At 35.5% G+C, this 17359-nt stretch overlaps 1 protein-coding gene across 4 annotated transcripts in view; it reads left to right on the top strand.

Moving 5' to 3' along the window:
• The first annotated feature begins 1044 nt into the window (after positions 1-1044).
• The window catches only part of LOC120636311, a 59177-nt gene continuing 42862 nt past the window's right edge, over positions 1045-17359 (top strand). For 2 of the 4 annotated variants that reach the window (XR_005659365.1, XM_039907737.1), the window contains exons 1-2: positions 1138-1191; positions 13491-13647. Coding sequence is in view for 1 of the 4 variants with exons in the window: in XM_039907737.1 (XP_039763671.1) it covers positions 13496-13647 (152 nt within the window). In the remaining 3 variants the exon portion in view is untranslated. Of the gene's footprint in view, positions 1192-4853; positions 4964-13490; positions 13648-17359 lie in introns of those variants that run through there. The other 2 variants (XR_005659367.1, XR_005659366.1) reach the window with 2 other exon arrangements.

Below are 17359 nucleotides of genomic sequence, written 5' to 3'. Positions count from 1 at the left end.
AATAAATATCAAGATGTTTTTATTTTCAATTTCTTTCTTTCAAAATATGAGTACGTATTAAATTAAGTAGTTCCAGATAATAATTTCCGAATTCTTACAAGTTCTTCCAATTCATCATCTGCAGTCTTATTAATTCTCATTAATTGTACCGGTCCTCTCATAGGGAGGGATTTAGAATTTTAAGAGGTGAAGACCACGATTTTCAGCGAGTTGGCGTGGTTAATGCTAATAATACGCCAAATAAGTAACTTAAGGCTCGTTGGCGCGAGAATACTTTGACCGGATCCTAACAATTTCGCGTAACCTAGGAATCGAACCCAGAAGCTCCAGAGCAATAGTCTATCATAATACTTGAGCAACGAGGCCGTTAATTGCTGATATTGCTGTTTTTAAGTCCTTTGCTGTTTTGTTGAGTTCGAAGCTTGATGGGTTTGAGCTCTAGGCGCCTCCTTTGAGAGGACCTAGACTTAAGGTTATGTGGCGTATGTTGGTGTGGACATGAACCCCTGTCGTGCATCAAACCTATGTCCGGGTGACGTAATAACTTAGTCTTCGCCAGCAAAAACGAAATGCTGGGGTTAAATCGGTGTCCATGAACCATTGCAGATCGTAGTTTAGTCATTGGTGTCGAAAAGGATGTGTGATAAGACTCTTACGAAGCAGCGTTAAGATCGTGTGTGTAAGATATCGCCTCAACAACTAACACTCGTAACATTTGGCGAGCTTTTTAAAATATCGGTTTTTAAATATTGGACAAGTCGATCGAGATTTCTTGACATATATATAATGATGGTAGGTAGGTATATAGAGCGCACAAACCATGGGCTGCATGTGCGCATAATGAATGTGCAAATATTATACTATAGAATAGGACATAATGGCAGGCGGTTCATGAAATACCTAGTATATAAGAAAAGTTGCCCGCCCGAAGTTATGTTAGCAAAATTTTCGCGTCGTAGGTACGAATATTGCTCCGCGCGTGGTACATTTTTTCGTATTATTTATAGAAAGTGAACCGGCGGGAGTGTGCGCGCGCACACGGTGCGGTGCGCGCGGGCTGAGAGGACTGGAGTCCATGGAGCCCCCATCGTTTTCCATCAACAGCCCTCCAACCGTCACGGCGGTCCCCGGCAGCGACGCCAGCATCGTCCTCCCGCTGCCCTCTGGTTCGCCACCTTTTCAATACGAATGGTACGTTCTATTTCTGGCCTTACTTTCCCCCACTCATAAATACTGCGCGCCTTCAAACAAATTCAATAGAAATTGGTGTCTCGATAGGAATTTTTTCATCTAAAGGCAGCTGTTCGTAAAAATTTAGCCTGTGCTTTTCTTTAAACTGCGAAGAGTAGCTATGTCAATAGTTCGATATTTTGAACCGTAACTATATTACAATAGAGCGCAGAGTGTGTAAAACTAATGCGCTTGCATCCCGCCGGTACGCGTTGTTTGTTTTTCACATGTCGATGTATAAATATACAGACCAGGAAGCGATGTCTGAAGTCTGAGACACTCGACTCCATTTGTTGCGGGTTGTGTTCGGACTATCAGACCGTAAGTTTCTAAGAAAAAAATTCTACTTTAGATGTTAAAAAACACAAAACCGGACCAAGTGCGATTATACAAAAAATGCTATTGTTTACTAAAATATTTCTCTTATTGCGACTAAGTACCTAAATAATTACGTAAAACTACAACTGATTTGCAGTTTACCGTTGCATTTGGACGTTTTAATAACCATTATACTGAATCAATAAGGAGAGATGCGAAGGCTTTCAAATGGAAAATCATTATATATGACTCATAATACGACTTTTGATGACCTCCCTAGCGTTCGGAGGCCCGGGTTCGATTCCCGGCAATTTGGAAATGTATATCTAATTTCCGAATTTTCTCTGCTCTGGTCAGGTAGGAGACTTAGGCAGCGGCTAGTTACCAGCCTACCGACCAAGACTTTTCGCTAAGCGATTTATTGTTCCGGTACTATGCAACGTAGAAACCGATTAGGGGTATGACTACCTTACTCCCTAACAGGTTAGCCCGCTACCATCTTAGACTGCTTATCACTTACCACAAGGTGGGTGAAAATAAACATTATTTTTAAAACCAAATAATGTTTATTTTGAACGAGTATCATAGCGGGATTGGGATTCTCATATAGGTCAATAATTCTAATGCACCGCTCTCGTAGCCTATTTACAGATTCTGAAAACAAACGAGCCCTTGGAGGGGCCGTTCGGTTAAATAATTAACGTAAAACGAGAAGTAAAGTAATAATATCCCTTTGAATCGGCATAACTAATTTGTAAAAGATTATTGTCTACGTAAAGTAAATGTGCCTGTTCACATTATTTTATTCGAAACTAGCTGTTCCGGCGAACTTCGTACCGCGGATCATATTTTTTTTTTGAATGTTAAATTTTAATACTTATTATCCTATTCCGGTCTAAGAGGAATCCAAAAAATCAAATATCATAAAAATTGGTCCAGCCGTTCTTGAATTATAAATGGTGTAACTAACACAACTTACTTTTATATATATATAGGTATAGATAAAAAGTAGCAAATTTTCTGCGTTGCGTTGTGTGAAGGGTTAAACCCTGAGTAGGGTTTCTGTGGGAGGAGACCTGTGCCCTGCAGTGGGCTGATATGCTGAAGATGATGTTGTTGTATTATACGTAGTTCAAAGATGTTATTATACGTAAGCTTATAGAAAAGGCCCATTAAGCATATAAACGGTAGCAAAAAGGATTACGTATGTGAACGTTAAAAAAGCTTGGGTGTGACTTATTGATCAAACCAGGTTGTTATTTTTAATAATTTTAAATGACAATCTGAGATGGTGATAGCCAAATTAAGTCCAGTTTTGTTTGTAATGCGCCTCTTCTTAGATCAGGGCGTGTTTGTAACTCTCGTAGCTCTAGTTTAAGTTTACGAAAGAAGTTATCTCCATGACCTCCACCATTTACACATTTTTTATGTAATGTTTGTCTACAGTGCGGTATGGGCGTACTATTTGAATCAAGAAATATTTGACTTTGACTTTGTTGTGTAATCCATCCACAACTACAAAAATCTCAAGCCGTTTGGTAAAATTAGCCACAGTCACTCACAGACAAACATACAATAAAATGTATTTTTTTTGCTATAGGAACTGCATTTACTAGGGTTCTTCAAGTCCCTTCTCTGAGGGATAGATAGGAACAAAAAGTTCGATCTGTCCCACTGCTCCCAGAGGACAGATTAAACTAGTCACATACATAAATACTTTCATATGCATTTAGTAAAAAAATTAAATTTTGACGTGAGGGACAGATAGGAATAAAAAGTTCGATCTGTCTCACTGCCCCCAGAGGACAGATCAAACTAGTCATATACATAAATACTTTCATATGCATTTAGTAAAAAATTAAATTTTGACGTAACAAATTGAACTCCAATTTTATTTAGGTATTTGTACTTATAAACTAACTATGTGCATATTTTGCTGTTGCTATTATATTAATTATCGTTATCGTAGGAACTTAGAGGGAAAAAGTCTTTACACTCTTGGGTCACGCGTAGTTGCGGGAATAAAATTAAACGTATCCTAATTCCTACGTAACCAAAATAATCAAATGCCCCTAGATAAATAGTATTTTTTTTATATAACATTTTTCGCTATGGAAAACAAAAAAGATTTAATAATATTATAATAGTACTTACCTGTAGGCTGTATACCTCAGCTAACAGCTTGTAGGACGGGTTCCCTGCGTGCCCTGAGAAGTTTTGCTCTGTTTATAGGCATTGGTTTATAATTTACCATAAGGCGGGCCATATGTACAATCCCTAAATTACCACTAAAATAAAGGTATTTGAACATCCATCAAATATTCCACTGAAATTTCTTTGAATCATAGTAGAGCTACTTGTAGCAAATATATAGGTACCACAGCTTGAAATCTTCATTTATTTATTAGACATAAATTGGGCATAAGTCACACACAAAATTCTTCACTCATACATAGGGCCATGGCACTGAAAGGCTCACATATAATTTTTTTCATTATTGAGTGGTCTTACAGACGTTACCCGCAAACAACTGTGCGAGTAATTATTTTAGTTGGAGCTACAGATTATTATTTATGTTTGAATAGGATTTGCCTTTATATTTCTTTAAAAATCTTACGCTTCTTACATTTTTACGCATAACTTTGTTCAAAAATAATAAAAATACATTTAGCATTATTACTTAAAGTAAAGAAATTGGTATATTCAATAACGTTATTAATGTATCTACCGAGTACCTATATTTTTTGCATCTTAAATAATATCTATCTACAAAGTACTTAGTTGTAATCTTCATAAAATAATCCTCTACATTTATTATGATGAAGAATGCAGTGCAGCTATAGAAAGATCTCAGGGATAGTTTACATGTTTCTTACCAAAAATAAATATGAGGTTATCAAGTCTGTAATTTACTACCTATCAGGAAAAGCGCCATCTTTTATAAACCTCCTGAAACTGTTGCGCTGGATCGATCGTAGTTAATTTGCCGCTCTTAGTATCTGCTAATGCCATCTACTGGCTACAATGCGCGTTATACTGAAATAAAATTTCAGGGGCGCTTTTCATAAAAAGAAGTTAGTCATGAAGTATTTCTTATGGAGCATTCCTTACAACTTATAAATCGCTGTATATCCCATACTTACATAATTTGTGTTTCGTTAGTACGTATTTAATATAACTTTTTAGCTACATATTTCACGACTCAGGCATGCCTTGATTTATCTTTACTGAATCGTAAACAAATCGCGGCGCTAGCGGCGCTTTTACAAAAATATCTTTTAGTTTGCGCAGTACGCGCCTGGCCATCGCGAACTCGATTCGAAACGAGATGCGCTCCCGCCATGGGCAGCAATTGTTGCAAGGGTGATGCAGCAGGGAAACCTCTCGTGCGGTCGAGCTCTTCGATCTACAGCAGGTATTTGTGGCTGGCACTCACCATCGGCCAAGAGTACCACGGTGTACCATGGGTGCTACGTAGTCCGTATCCGTACGTAGAGAAGCAGTACAATGATCAGTGTTTCTGTCAGTCTCTTAATAACTAGCTCTTAAGCTATGAATAGTGTTATGCTTACTTGCAATAGTTTAGAATTTTCGTTTGTATGTGAACTCAGTGATGTAATTTAAATTTTGTTATTAATACCTACTTTAAAGCTACCTGGCTAGATCGGTAACAGTCGCATTAGTTGAAATAAGTGCCTATTTTAAGGCTCATTTATTGGAAGTTTAATATTGATTATCGGGTTGACTCGGAATAGTAATTTGAATCGTATAATGTAAAAAACCTTCGTTCGTAAAAAATATAGAAGAATACAAAGATGACAAAACTATTCGATGCTATACGTGTTTAGGATAACTATACGTGCAACATTATGTTTCTTTCCTTAGGATAAGATACGCATACATATTTATATACTTATTACAATACAATTTTACCATTCATCTGGAGTGGTAAAATTGTATATAAGTCATTGCTTAAAAATTGCATAATATTCTCCGTTTCAGTGGGTTACTTATTTTAGTATTAAAATATTTAAATACAAATAGGTTTTTTATAAATAAAGATTTAATACAGTAGGTATTCGACCTGAAGAACCAAGGTATTTGGTAATATCTAAAAATAAGTTGACCAAGAACAGTTAAACCAAATTGTTAATAAGAATACGTTTACATTTATGTACGTTAAGGATGTTATTTATTCGATTAATATTTGTATATACGTCGTAAATAATTTTCTCGTTTACTTATACGTACCTACTTCTTATAGTGGTGCGCACATAGTTGCATGGTAGGTACGTTGTCTTGACATAGTAAATAGCTATTCCTTGGCACGATTTATACCCACTTGTTGTTATTATGACAGACTTATCGGTGGCCGCATGCATTGTCTCGTGTATTTTTATGCAGGAAAATCCTTTTGACACAATAATTTGTCATGATGTTTGTTAAAGGTTAAATCAAAATTTGTATACGCCTTATATGTACAATTTCTGATATATTTTTTTTCTTACCAATATCTACCTGTACTTTTTCAAAAGAGATGTTTTATTTCAAAAATTTAATTTAATCGAAAAATTTTAATTTATCTAACTTTTAAACATAAATGTAGGTAAAGATTTATCATAAATTTCGAAACCGCATTTTAGAAAAACTGCCTTTCTTAGCAGAAGCTTATAACATAGAAAGCTTCTTAGTTTCTAATTATTAGAATTACATCATAAAAAACAACTTCTTTAGACATAAAGAAGTTATTTTTTAAAAGACTCGAAGCGAAGACTCTCTAAATTATCCGATATTTAAGCAGACAAACAAGATCTTTAGACTTTTCAATTTATTCTTTTTTTAATTATTGATGTGATAAATATATCCTAATAATAATTGAAACAGCTTTGAGAGTGGTAAAGTTTGCAGTGCTACAACTATTTCTTGCATGCTACGTGAATAGAGAAGTTGTAGTCTACACAAAGGCTTACGTTCAATGTGTTCTTATACTTATCCCAATAATAATTGAAAAAAGAGTGTCTGAAGTGTCGAATTCTACATTTTAAGACTTTGCTACGAGTACAATAAATATTATTTGCATGCCACGTGAATAGATAATATAGTAGTATACGCCAAGGCTTATGTTAGTAACGTATTATACTTACTTCTACTTACTCGTACGAGTATATAGTAAAGTCGGCCAGCATAATAAATTAACAAAAATTAAAAACAAATAATCTAATGTCAATATTTTTCTAGGTTCTGAAAAAAATTATCATACTAAGTAATTTATATTAATAATTTTTTTTCCTATGTGTATTAGGATTGAGAAGACATGTCAAGAAGTTTAGGTTGTGCTAAGTATCGAAACTGACAAAGTGTAGATATGTTTGTCTTAGTACACAATATCAAAGTGTAGACAATCTTATTAACTATTGTAATTTTTTTGAATAAACCATAGGTAGGTACTATAAATGCGATTGTGTTTTTATTCATGTGCCACCTCAATCATATAATCGTTCATAGCGAAAGTTGGTACAAACATAGCTTGCATTCACACTGATTCATAGGGGAATAAAATAAAAGCTTATTTAGTTGAACCATAATTTTCATTACGGATTACTGATTACATTTAAAAATTTACTCGTGTGGCTTTTACCCGTCAGAAATAAGCAAAGAACAAACCGAATTTCCTTACTACCTCCGTAATTTAATTTATTATGCTAGAAAGTCTCAATCAGACATAAAGCCACCATTTCATCTTTAAAATACTAGCATCGATTTGTTTTAGCAAAGTTTAGACAATAATATTTTGACCACCTTGATGAAATATATAATTTAAATGTAGGTACATTATTATTTATTTTATCTATTTTAGAGTTGTTTTTCAAATATCTAAAGCTAGTATTTTATTATTAAGATGCAACTGCAGATATAATAACGGTACAAATTTGAAAAACAAAGGACTTGAATACACCTTTGAATAAAGGGTTATATTTTTGTAATATTCCTAGGGTTTCATCGTTGTCAACAAAGTCTGCTGAGATAAAATCAAAAACCAAAAGGGATTTGGAAAGCCTTCCCGAATTCTGTGTTTCTTAACTTTACAAATCTTTAAAACAAGAATGAATAGGCATCTTCTAAGCAAGCTCGTCCCATCTTTGGCCACATCTACACTTTCCATTATGAGAGTTAAGCGTTGTGGTTAAAAAAATGAAATTTTAATCGTTAACTTTACCCGACTTGTGAGGCCTCAATCCAAATTTTGCCTGGGACTTTGTTTAACTGAGTAGATTTCATAGGAGAAATCTAAATATAAACAAGATGAATGAAGGAAAACTAAATAATACTCTTCCTCGCATCTTAACCACTACAAAAATAAACGTACGGCCATATGTCATAGTATGTGGATATTTACGTATCTAATCTTCACCCTGAAATGTCTGAAGCAAAGGTCGGTCAGTGTGGGTATTTTTTATTTTCATTCTTATTAAAGTTGATTGCGCAAGCCGCAAGAGTCCTATACAAGAGCCGCACGTGTGATTTTTCACCTAATGAACTCTGGCCTTGTACTCAGAATTTTTTAAAGCCCTATAATAAATGTGAAATAACGTCGGAATAATTATTCAGTGTTTTGTCACGCTCTGACATTTGAAAGGTGCTTTCAGTTGAAGTGTGACAAAACACCGAATTATTTCGTTATTCCACGTTTATTGAATAGGCTTCTAGAGTATAATCACTTTATATCTTACCAAATTGCTTTCGGCGACTTCGTCAGCGTTTGTTTTTGATTTTGTTTTTAAGGCATCCTGTAGGATCTGTCTATTTGAGGGACGTGTTGCATTTATTATTGAGGTGTAGTTCTTCTTTGTTTTATTAAATCGTAGAACTTGTAAAAAAATCTGGTGTAGTTTTTAAAATAAATTTTCAACTCTCATAATAAATAGAATAAAATATCTAAAAATTTTATGCCAAAAAATAAACCGATTTTGTTGTTTAACTAAAAAGCAAGAAATTTATATTTTCTACAACTTTTTGAAGTCCGAGCCAAGTAAAATATAGAAAGTTACGTATTATGTATAGATATATACTTCGTATACCTTTTTATATAGTACCTACCAGAAATTTTAGCGTTTGGATGTTTTTTTATTTCGCGATAACTTCAAAATTAAATGTCCATATTTAAAAATTATAAAATATAAAAACTAGTCCATAACTATATCTTAGTCCTATCCTAGTCTCATTTATTGGATAAAATAATTTAATTATCCAATAAATAAGAGTATGAAATTGAAATCTATAACCTGACCATTAAACCACTGAAAAACAGTGTTTTTGTTCATAATTTCGACAAAGAACCGATTTGTTCCGGTTATGAAGTATCTACTCGTATGATAAATTAATTATAAAGCTATCTCGTTTTAGCGTATGAGTAATAAAGCTATCTCGTTTTAGCGTATGAGTAACAAAGGTTGTACTTTCGATCTTTATCATTAATCCCGCGTGAATTTCCCGTTGGACTATTCGTGATAAAAATCACACATCCTTCTCTAGGATGCACCCTATATCTGTGCGAAATTTCTTGAACATTGGTGCTGTGGTTGGGCGTAGGTAAAGAACAATAGCCACCATTTTGTGTTTACAATAATGTGGATGTGAAAATGTGTTCCTTAGATGGTTTATTTATTTATTAAGGACACTAACACTATACATAGTTGCCATATACAGTAATAAACTTATACAATATTCTACAAATTCACTTATATGTACTTCGATAACAAGTGGTCATGGTCACTTGTTACACATAAAAAAAATGGAAAACCAAGTAAAAATAATCATAAAGATAGGAAGTAATAGGTTTTCTGTACGTAATATCTATCTTAAGGGAGGTCTCTAACTTGTGGTTGGTGGGTGGTTCCCCGCACTATTAATTAAACCGAAACGAATACGTATGGAGTCACGTCTAAAATCTAGTTTAGATATAATATTAGTAGGGATACATAAACAAGTAGGTACACTACTTCTTTAGTTTAATTGTGATATAAGTAGTCATGATTCATCATTCAGAGCTCAACATCTTGTTACGCAACTGCGACCGAGCCCAGCGACCGGTCATACACATTATATAAAAAATCTGACCAACATTGCAAAATATCTGATAGTTTATTCGCATACAGTATACACGCTTCGTTCACCTCGATCTTTACATCTCGATCATCGATATGGGGTATGTTTGTCTATATACACAGTTACGTGAGGTGTAGAAAGCTTTAGTTTTTATCTAATTGTAACTTTAAATTAAAAAATTAAATATAATACGATAATACACACACCGCCATCTAGCCCCAAAGTAAGCGTTGCTTGTGTTACGGGCACTAAGATGACATGAACAATTGTATGAATAATATACATAAATACTTATAATATACAGGTAAACACCCAGACACTGATAAACATTCATGTTCATTTTCCAGTTGTTGGAATTGAACCCACGGACTTGGACTCAGAAAGCAGGGCCGCTGCTCACTGCGCCAATCGGCCGTCACATTGTGGTTTGCGCCAAAACTGCTTAGTATTTGGTTTCTTTAAGTGAATGTGCAATATATAATTATTCTCAGTATCGGTCCGTAGTCAGGAAATTGGTAATGTCAACCGTCATAATTTGCATATCTTACTACTCCATAGCCCGTTGGTCTCGGTTTTTTTAAATAATTGACGGACCTACCTGATAACAAATGGCCTACCTGATCGTAAGAGGGAAACCATCGACTTATTACAGGACAACACTTCACAGGGCATGCAAGGAGCACGTACTGCAACATGCCACCTTGTGTCCGTCAATTTGAGGCGTGGGTAACCCTTCAGCCACACCCTTTGGACACAGCATGGCAACAATGTTGCTTAGCGGCAGAAATAAGCATGGCGACAGTTCTTACCCGGACGAGCTCTGTCACAGAGAGCTTTATAACTACTTACTAAATTATTATTTATTAGCAGTTATCACTAAAATTAGGTATCAAATGAGATGAAATTATTTTTTTCGGAAAAGAAAAACGTTAACAAAATATTAATTTTCACTTATCGTATGCTGTTAGAGCCGTTTCCGAGATACAAGAAATTTATAGAGATGGTTATATGTATAAGAACTGCAGTCTATTAAACATAAAAATCGGTTATGAACTTGGTAAAATGTCTTTTTTTTTTAAACTTTTTATGAATTTTCCTTTTTTGCATAAAATCGCCTTCTTTCAGGAAAGGCACCTTTAAAGATAAAACTATTTATCAAAATCTTATCTAAATAGAAAGTTTCATCCAAATTATTCAAGCAGTTTCCGAAATAAACAAAAATCATATATTATATATATCTCGTATAGGTAACATGTATCAACACGTACTTAGTACTAAAAAGTCTGTAGTACTTGTGCAAATTACTCAGTCATTAAAACTTTGGATAAAATTATGAAAGGATGAAACAGTTTGCATTTGCGAATGGGCGCTACCTTTGATCATATGTTAATTGGCTTTATTCCAAGCGTGTTGCAATTCTTGCGCAAATGGACAACGAAGCCAAGCATGCAACGTACTATCCCCTTACATTTTATTTACATTTTAATTGAGCATTGACTTTGAAAATGTAAATAAGAAAATTAATTTCATAGTAGCTCTACACTAAACTTCCATAATAAATTTTCAAAACAACATCGTCAGGTAATAGTAATTAAAGGTCTCATAATAAATTAAAGGATCTTTTATGTTTAATACATTATTTATTAGGGACTTTCATAGATAAGTACATTTTAATTGTCAGGTCCATTATAATCTCTTAATACGAGTATATTGACGGTATAGGAGATCTGTGCATAAAATGGCAATGGGCAAATGGGGGGAGAACCAATGGAGGCTGAGGTCCCGATGTGCTAGAATTTCGACCTCCCCCAAGTGAAGATAGCGTTAGTAGATCGCCAACTTGATAGGTGACATAACTATAACGAGTCGAAGGAAGCCGCTACAAAATAAATCCATCTAGCAGTGGCCGTCCATCGGTCAGTACGGCCTTCATTAAGTCGCGATTTGAATAAGTATATCACTGACTTTGATTATTATCTGTGCACAATAACATCATTTGGTAGCTATAAAAAGATCGCGTCGTTCCCAATCTCGAAGTATTTAACAGACGGGTCCGTATTGATTATCTATCTATAATAGTCTTTGGTTATTATATGTGAACAATAACATGATTTTAGTGTCTATAAAAAGATCGCGTCGTTCCCAATCTCAAAGTATTTAACAGACGGGTCCGTATTGATTATCTATTTATAAATCGTCTCGATTTGACACCGCGCCTGTTGGCGATTAATATCTGTAGTCTGTACCCTTAAATATATTATGGTTTCCTAATACAGTAATCTATAGGAGTATCTTAGCAATTGAGTTTTTACATAAAAAGGCATCAGAAAGTTTATGATTCCAATAATCAAACTAGAATTATAAACCTCTTCTTTATCTAAAGCTTAAGTGAAAAAAAAAGGAATTTAAATCAACACATTTTCGATATCAACGCAATGTATCCAAATTTATTAAGTTACTCGTAGATATCAACCTCTAATTATTGGGTTTTTAAATAACCAAATTATAATTTTATAATGAATACTTTCAGTAAATTGAAATGGAGATTGGAGACCTTGGAAGCTTGGGCTAGAAACTGCTCCGGTTAAATTCTCGATACCTCTACCTGTCCTGTCCTTTAGTTTCAAATCTGTCCAATCAATGAAACTTTAGCCTCTCAATAGATTTCCATCATACATATACCTCCCTTCAAATTTCAATATGTGAGAAAGCAATGAATAAAACGTTTAATTCGGGAAATAGCTCCACCCACATAAATAGGTAGGTCAATTTCAAGGCAATTCCGAGGATTGGAATTGATCTTATTACCTTTAGACGGCAGTGAGAATAAGAATAGACGGTAGTATTATCAAATTAAATTTCAAGGACGTTTTCTGATCTAAGCAGATCAGAAAACATCCTTTTTTGAGCTAATGAATCAATTAATCCTTCTGACTTGAAACAATTGAAACAAACAATTTTCAATTACTGACCCTAATTTTTCAGGAAAACGGTGTCTGTAAATATTAAGACAATGAAAGATTGAAGAGTTCCTATAGGTAGGCTAACTGATGCTTGAAATATGCCTGTTCGATTTAAATTTAAACCGATCTTGTATTATGTGAAAAACAATCTATCATAAAAGCCTTAGCCATACATATAAGGTATACGTATATACCGTCGCGTTATATTTTAGGCTTCTGTTAACGTATTTTACTTAGTTACACTGTGAAATAACAACAGTTATACCATAGTTCGTTGGTGCTAAAGAGCCCAAAATAAGAATACTTCCAAAATTCCAATACAAGCGATCGTCCCTTGCTTCATTAATCCCGCTCTGCTCGAAATAAAACTTTAGTCTTTAGGAAAGCACTACAGATTAAAGTTATTTTTCTTATAAATACGTAGTGTAAGATATCGGTTTGTAGAACATAACATCGTAGCTCACAGCTTTCTGTATTACTGATCTCGTACTACCATATATACGAGCACAATAAAATGTCGTCGGTGCCAGCTTTATCGCTTTAACCTATTTTTCATTAGAGGCCTCATTTTTCTTGGTACAGCTATTATTATAGCAGTACAAACAAATCATTTTGGTATCTAGGTTGCGATACCGGAACCGTTGCATTGAGTTCCTGCTACTGATACATATACCTATATATAGTTACCTAGTTATTTTAGGAGATGCGTTTTATGTGAGCTTGTTTGTTTTAACTCGATCGCTGTCCATTTGCCATCCCGCGGGATACTTTGTTTACGTAGACGCACCGCAATGCAAAATTATTATCCGGCACGAAAGATAGATAATAAAAGTGCTTATAGGTATTTAATTTAAGTTTATTCCTACATTTCAGGAAATATGTTTAGAGGTGGTTCTAGGGGTGTAAAGGGAGAAAGGTCAAAAGATAAACACGACGTCCGGCCGCCCGGCCGCATCCGGCGCGCTCCCACATTGCAGTCCACATCCGGTTTGTTCCCGCCTCTTGCGATTTCCTGTGGAATGTGTAACCGGTATCGTATCGTACTTGGTCAACTTTCTCACATTTCTGTATCAGAGTTTTCTGCAGTGGGCCTTCAGAATAAGTTTATAGGTCGTCCCACAGGCAGCTCGTGGTTGTGAAAAGAAGATATCCTACTGAGACAAAACAACATTCCAAAAATTTTTTGAGCATCCTTACCGTACAACCCTAATTTGTATCCTATACCAACTGGAATTGAGGCGTAACATTAAGAACCAAACGTCCAATTTCTCAGGAGGAGCTTTCAATCACGTCTAATACGTAGTTACAGACGACTTAACAACGATCTACAATATATTTTCAATGTTATCATTTATAATATAAATACTATTTTGCAGCCTCTTGAGTTGCAGTGTAACATAATTATAATAAATTAAGTGTGTGTTTGTTTTACTTTGCTTGTATATAGACAGTGTGTTAGTATATATTGTACAGGTATTAAAAAATGACAAGTAATTAACACTTTTCACTTTTATTGATAAGGTCCATAAGGTCTACCCTAAGATCACCACGAGACCCTGCATTCGATTCCCGGGTTGTGCCTAAAATGGGTTTTTTTAATAAAAAATATCTCAGTACCTGTCCGGAGTAATCAAATTCTAATTCTCATTTCAAATTCAGAATTCGTTTATTTATGGAGGCCTATCACAAGGGTAAATTTTAAAACTAACATCAAGTGTTAATTAATAGCTAGCCAACCCACGTTGGAGGATGGTGGGTTAAAAAGCTCTAAAACACTCTATCCTATAAGAAAGGAACTCTATCACAGCTGAGCCATGAGGCTGGCGATAATTATAAAAGGCAATTTTCAACTTGTAAATTAAAAAGAGGAAGTAAGAGAGAAAACATAATAACAAAATTATGGCCATTTGCGTAAAGTAATTGTGCCTCGCGACAGTCCGCCGCATAGGCGTCTCAGGCGGATTTATTTTTAAATCTTCGGGAACGAGCGGGCTGTGAAGTAAGTGGGAACAAGGGTGGCAAATGGCGAGGCCAGAATCTCTTTCATAAAATTCATAAATTATCATTAGCCTAAAACTTCTCATAAGATGCCTCGGTAAATAATCTAATTAGATACTTGAAATTCGAGACCAAATATCGTTTAATCCGTCAAGGTCCAAGAGATTTTACCTACAGGTTGCTGGGCTAGGGGCGAATGAAAGTATATATTTCTCCGTGTGTTGTTATAACACAAACATAATTCAAATGATCACTCGTATAGGAGCGTGTGTTTAGGAGTAGGAGAGAAATTTGACACAATTCTCGTCTGGTAAAGTCCTACCGCCATGCTTATTTCTGTGTGCCGCTCTGAAAGGGGTGGTTGCTTATGTAACTACAGGTACGCCTCGGATTGATGGAAACAGGGCGGCACTCTGTATGTCGTTTTCCATGTAGGCCCTACCAACTGTTGTTCTGTATACAGACGATGGTGTTACAACCATCAGTAGTCTTGGTATAAGATTTGGTCGCTGGCAATCGAGAATTCGTTTTCGAGGACAGAAATACTTGACCCTCGGAGTATAATAGATCTTCTTAATATTTTGCTAAAGCTCAAATTTGCCTACAATGCTTTAGCTCGGGCTGCAAACAGTAAAACAAAAATCAGAAGTACAGGATTTGCGACTCTAACTAAAACTATGATCATTAGATACATTTTACTTCGACGTTACTGAGTTTGATACTAGACGACTCTTCGATTGCGAACGAGCAAATCTTATACAGGTGGGTTATCAGCCCAGTCCGTCAATTATTATTATAATAAATCATTGGATGTCACCGCACAAAGGCAGTGGTTGCGATGCCCCTTTTTTCGTCTAAAATCGTCAGCCAAAATCGTAAAATTATAAGGAAATCTTAGATAGGGTACAATACATATATAAGTTACCTGCGTTGGTATTTCGGGGAAACATACACATAACATCTGCTAGAACTGAAAAGATTCTGCAGTACTGTAATTTAATGAAATATCGTAATTAATGTTTGTAGTAGTAGAGCTCTTTGTTACAGAGCTCGTCCGGGGAAGTACCTACTATCGCATTGCCTATTTCTGCCGCGAAGCAGAATCAAGCCATGATGCAGCAGTCAAATTACATGGACACTAATGCCCATGTAACTTGACCAGAATCCACGTTGTGATTACTTCCTCGAAATACTTACCTCAGCTCCATAGGACGTGTTGCATGCCCTGCGAAGTGTTGCTCTGTTTATAGGCAATGTGTTTCCAATTACAATCAGGTGGGCCATCTGCTTGGTCCCTCAATTATTACTATAAAAAAATATAGATATAACTGGTCCATTCGTTGCAATAGGTATTTCACGACTTGGTCGTGGATGTGTGCGAAGGCGTTCCCTTGGCCAAGCCACCGGGCGACTGGTTGGAACAAAGAAGTAATAGTCGGTAAGAGTCCAACATAGCCACCGTGCTTCCCCGTGGCACGGTGGTATCCATGACGATTTCCTCACGAGAAAAAAACGTGTTTCACGACGTTCCTAGGGCAGTGGTGGGCCTTGTAAGTTTACCATCAAGGTTCAATCTCTGGCAGGGACAGTTTCGGGGCTTCAGCCATGGCTAGTTAACACCCTACCGACAAAACGGGCCGGTAAAATGTTAGCCAGCTATCATCTTGGTCAAATCACTTACCACCTTACCTTCTTGAGATTGCCGTCAAGGGCTTGTAGTGAAATAGAAAAAAAAGGCAAAAATTCGTTATTCGCGTTAATATTTAGAAAAATGTAGGATTAGGTTCTGTTAAATCATATCTGCTGGGTTGTCTTATTGAAAATCGGTGACGGTTTTATAATAATCTCTGGAGTTGAAAGTCATAAAACAGTTAACAAATTGCAATAAAAGCAATAGTTAAGTTAACAGTATGCTTTTATAACATGATACCGAAAGTAATATTAGATTTACCATTACATAAGTTTAAAGAATGTAGGTATAATATATTTAATACATCGAGGTTACAGAGGTGATAAATTTCTTAATGACAAGGTTGCCTGGAAACAAGCCGCTCCGCTTTCATCTCACACAAGATAGAACAAAGATTGTTTAATTGTAAAACGATATTGGAAAAGAGCAACTGCTGAGTTTCTTGCCGGCTTCTTCTCTGTAGAATCTGCCTTCCGAACCGGTGGTAGATTCACTACAAACAGACATACTTGACGTTTCAAAAGTGCTTATATTAGGCCTACTTGTAATAAATGAATTTTGAATTTGAATTTTGAATTTTGAATTTGGGTAAGTATGTTTATGAACCTAATTTGTTTACCATTTCTCAACAATAGATTTATGAAGATTTTAGTTTAATTCACATTTTTAATCTCCATCGAACAGACTCGTGCCTGATTGTCGGGACTGCGTAGTTATTATAAATAGCAGCATCTAGGGTTTCAATCATCGATCCGTCCTAGTTCGCCTTCGCCTTTCATACGTACCTGGAACTGAGCTATTATATAAATGGTCCCTATAACGCAGGCTCCGGCGATCTTTTCCTAATCATACGTGCCTTACCTGTTCCAATCTACCTTACCTGTTCCAATTTCCAGCCGATTGATAATGCCCGGTGCACGTGTAGGCAAACATCTGACGGGTCTTCATAATGTCGCTATATAGTTCTTGCTACTTAATAATAATTTTATTTATTACAGCAACTAGGGCTCATTGTTAGCATACAATTTAAGTACTATGTTAGTAACTCGGAAAT

This window comes from Pararge aegeria, chromosome Z, assembly GCF_905163445.1.
Source record: "Pararge aegeria chromosome Z, ilParAegt1.1, whole genome shotgun sequence".
NCBI classification, from domain to species: domain Eukaryota; kingdom Metazoa; phylum Arthropoda; class Insecta; order Lepidoptera; family Nymphalidae; genus Pararge; species Pararge aegeria.
This window is presented reverse-complemented; position numbering and strand designations above follow the sequence as displayed.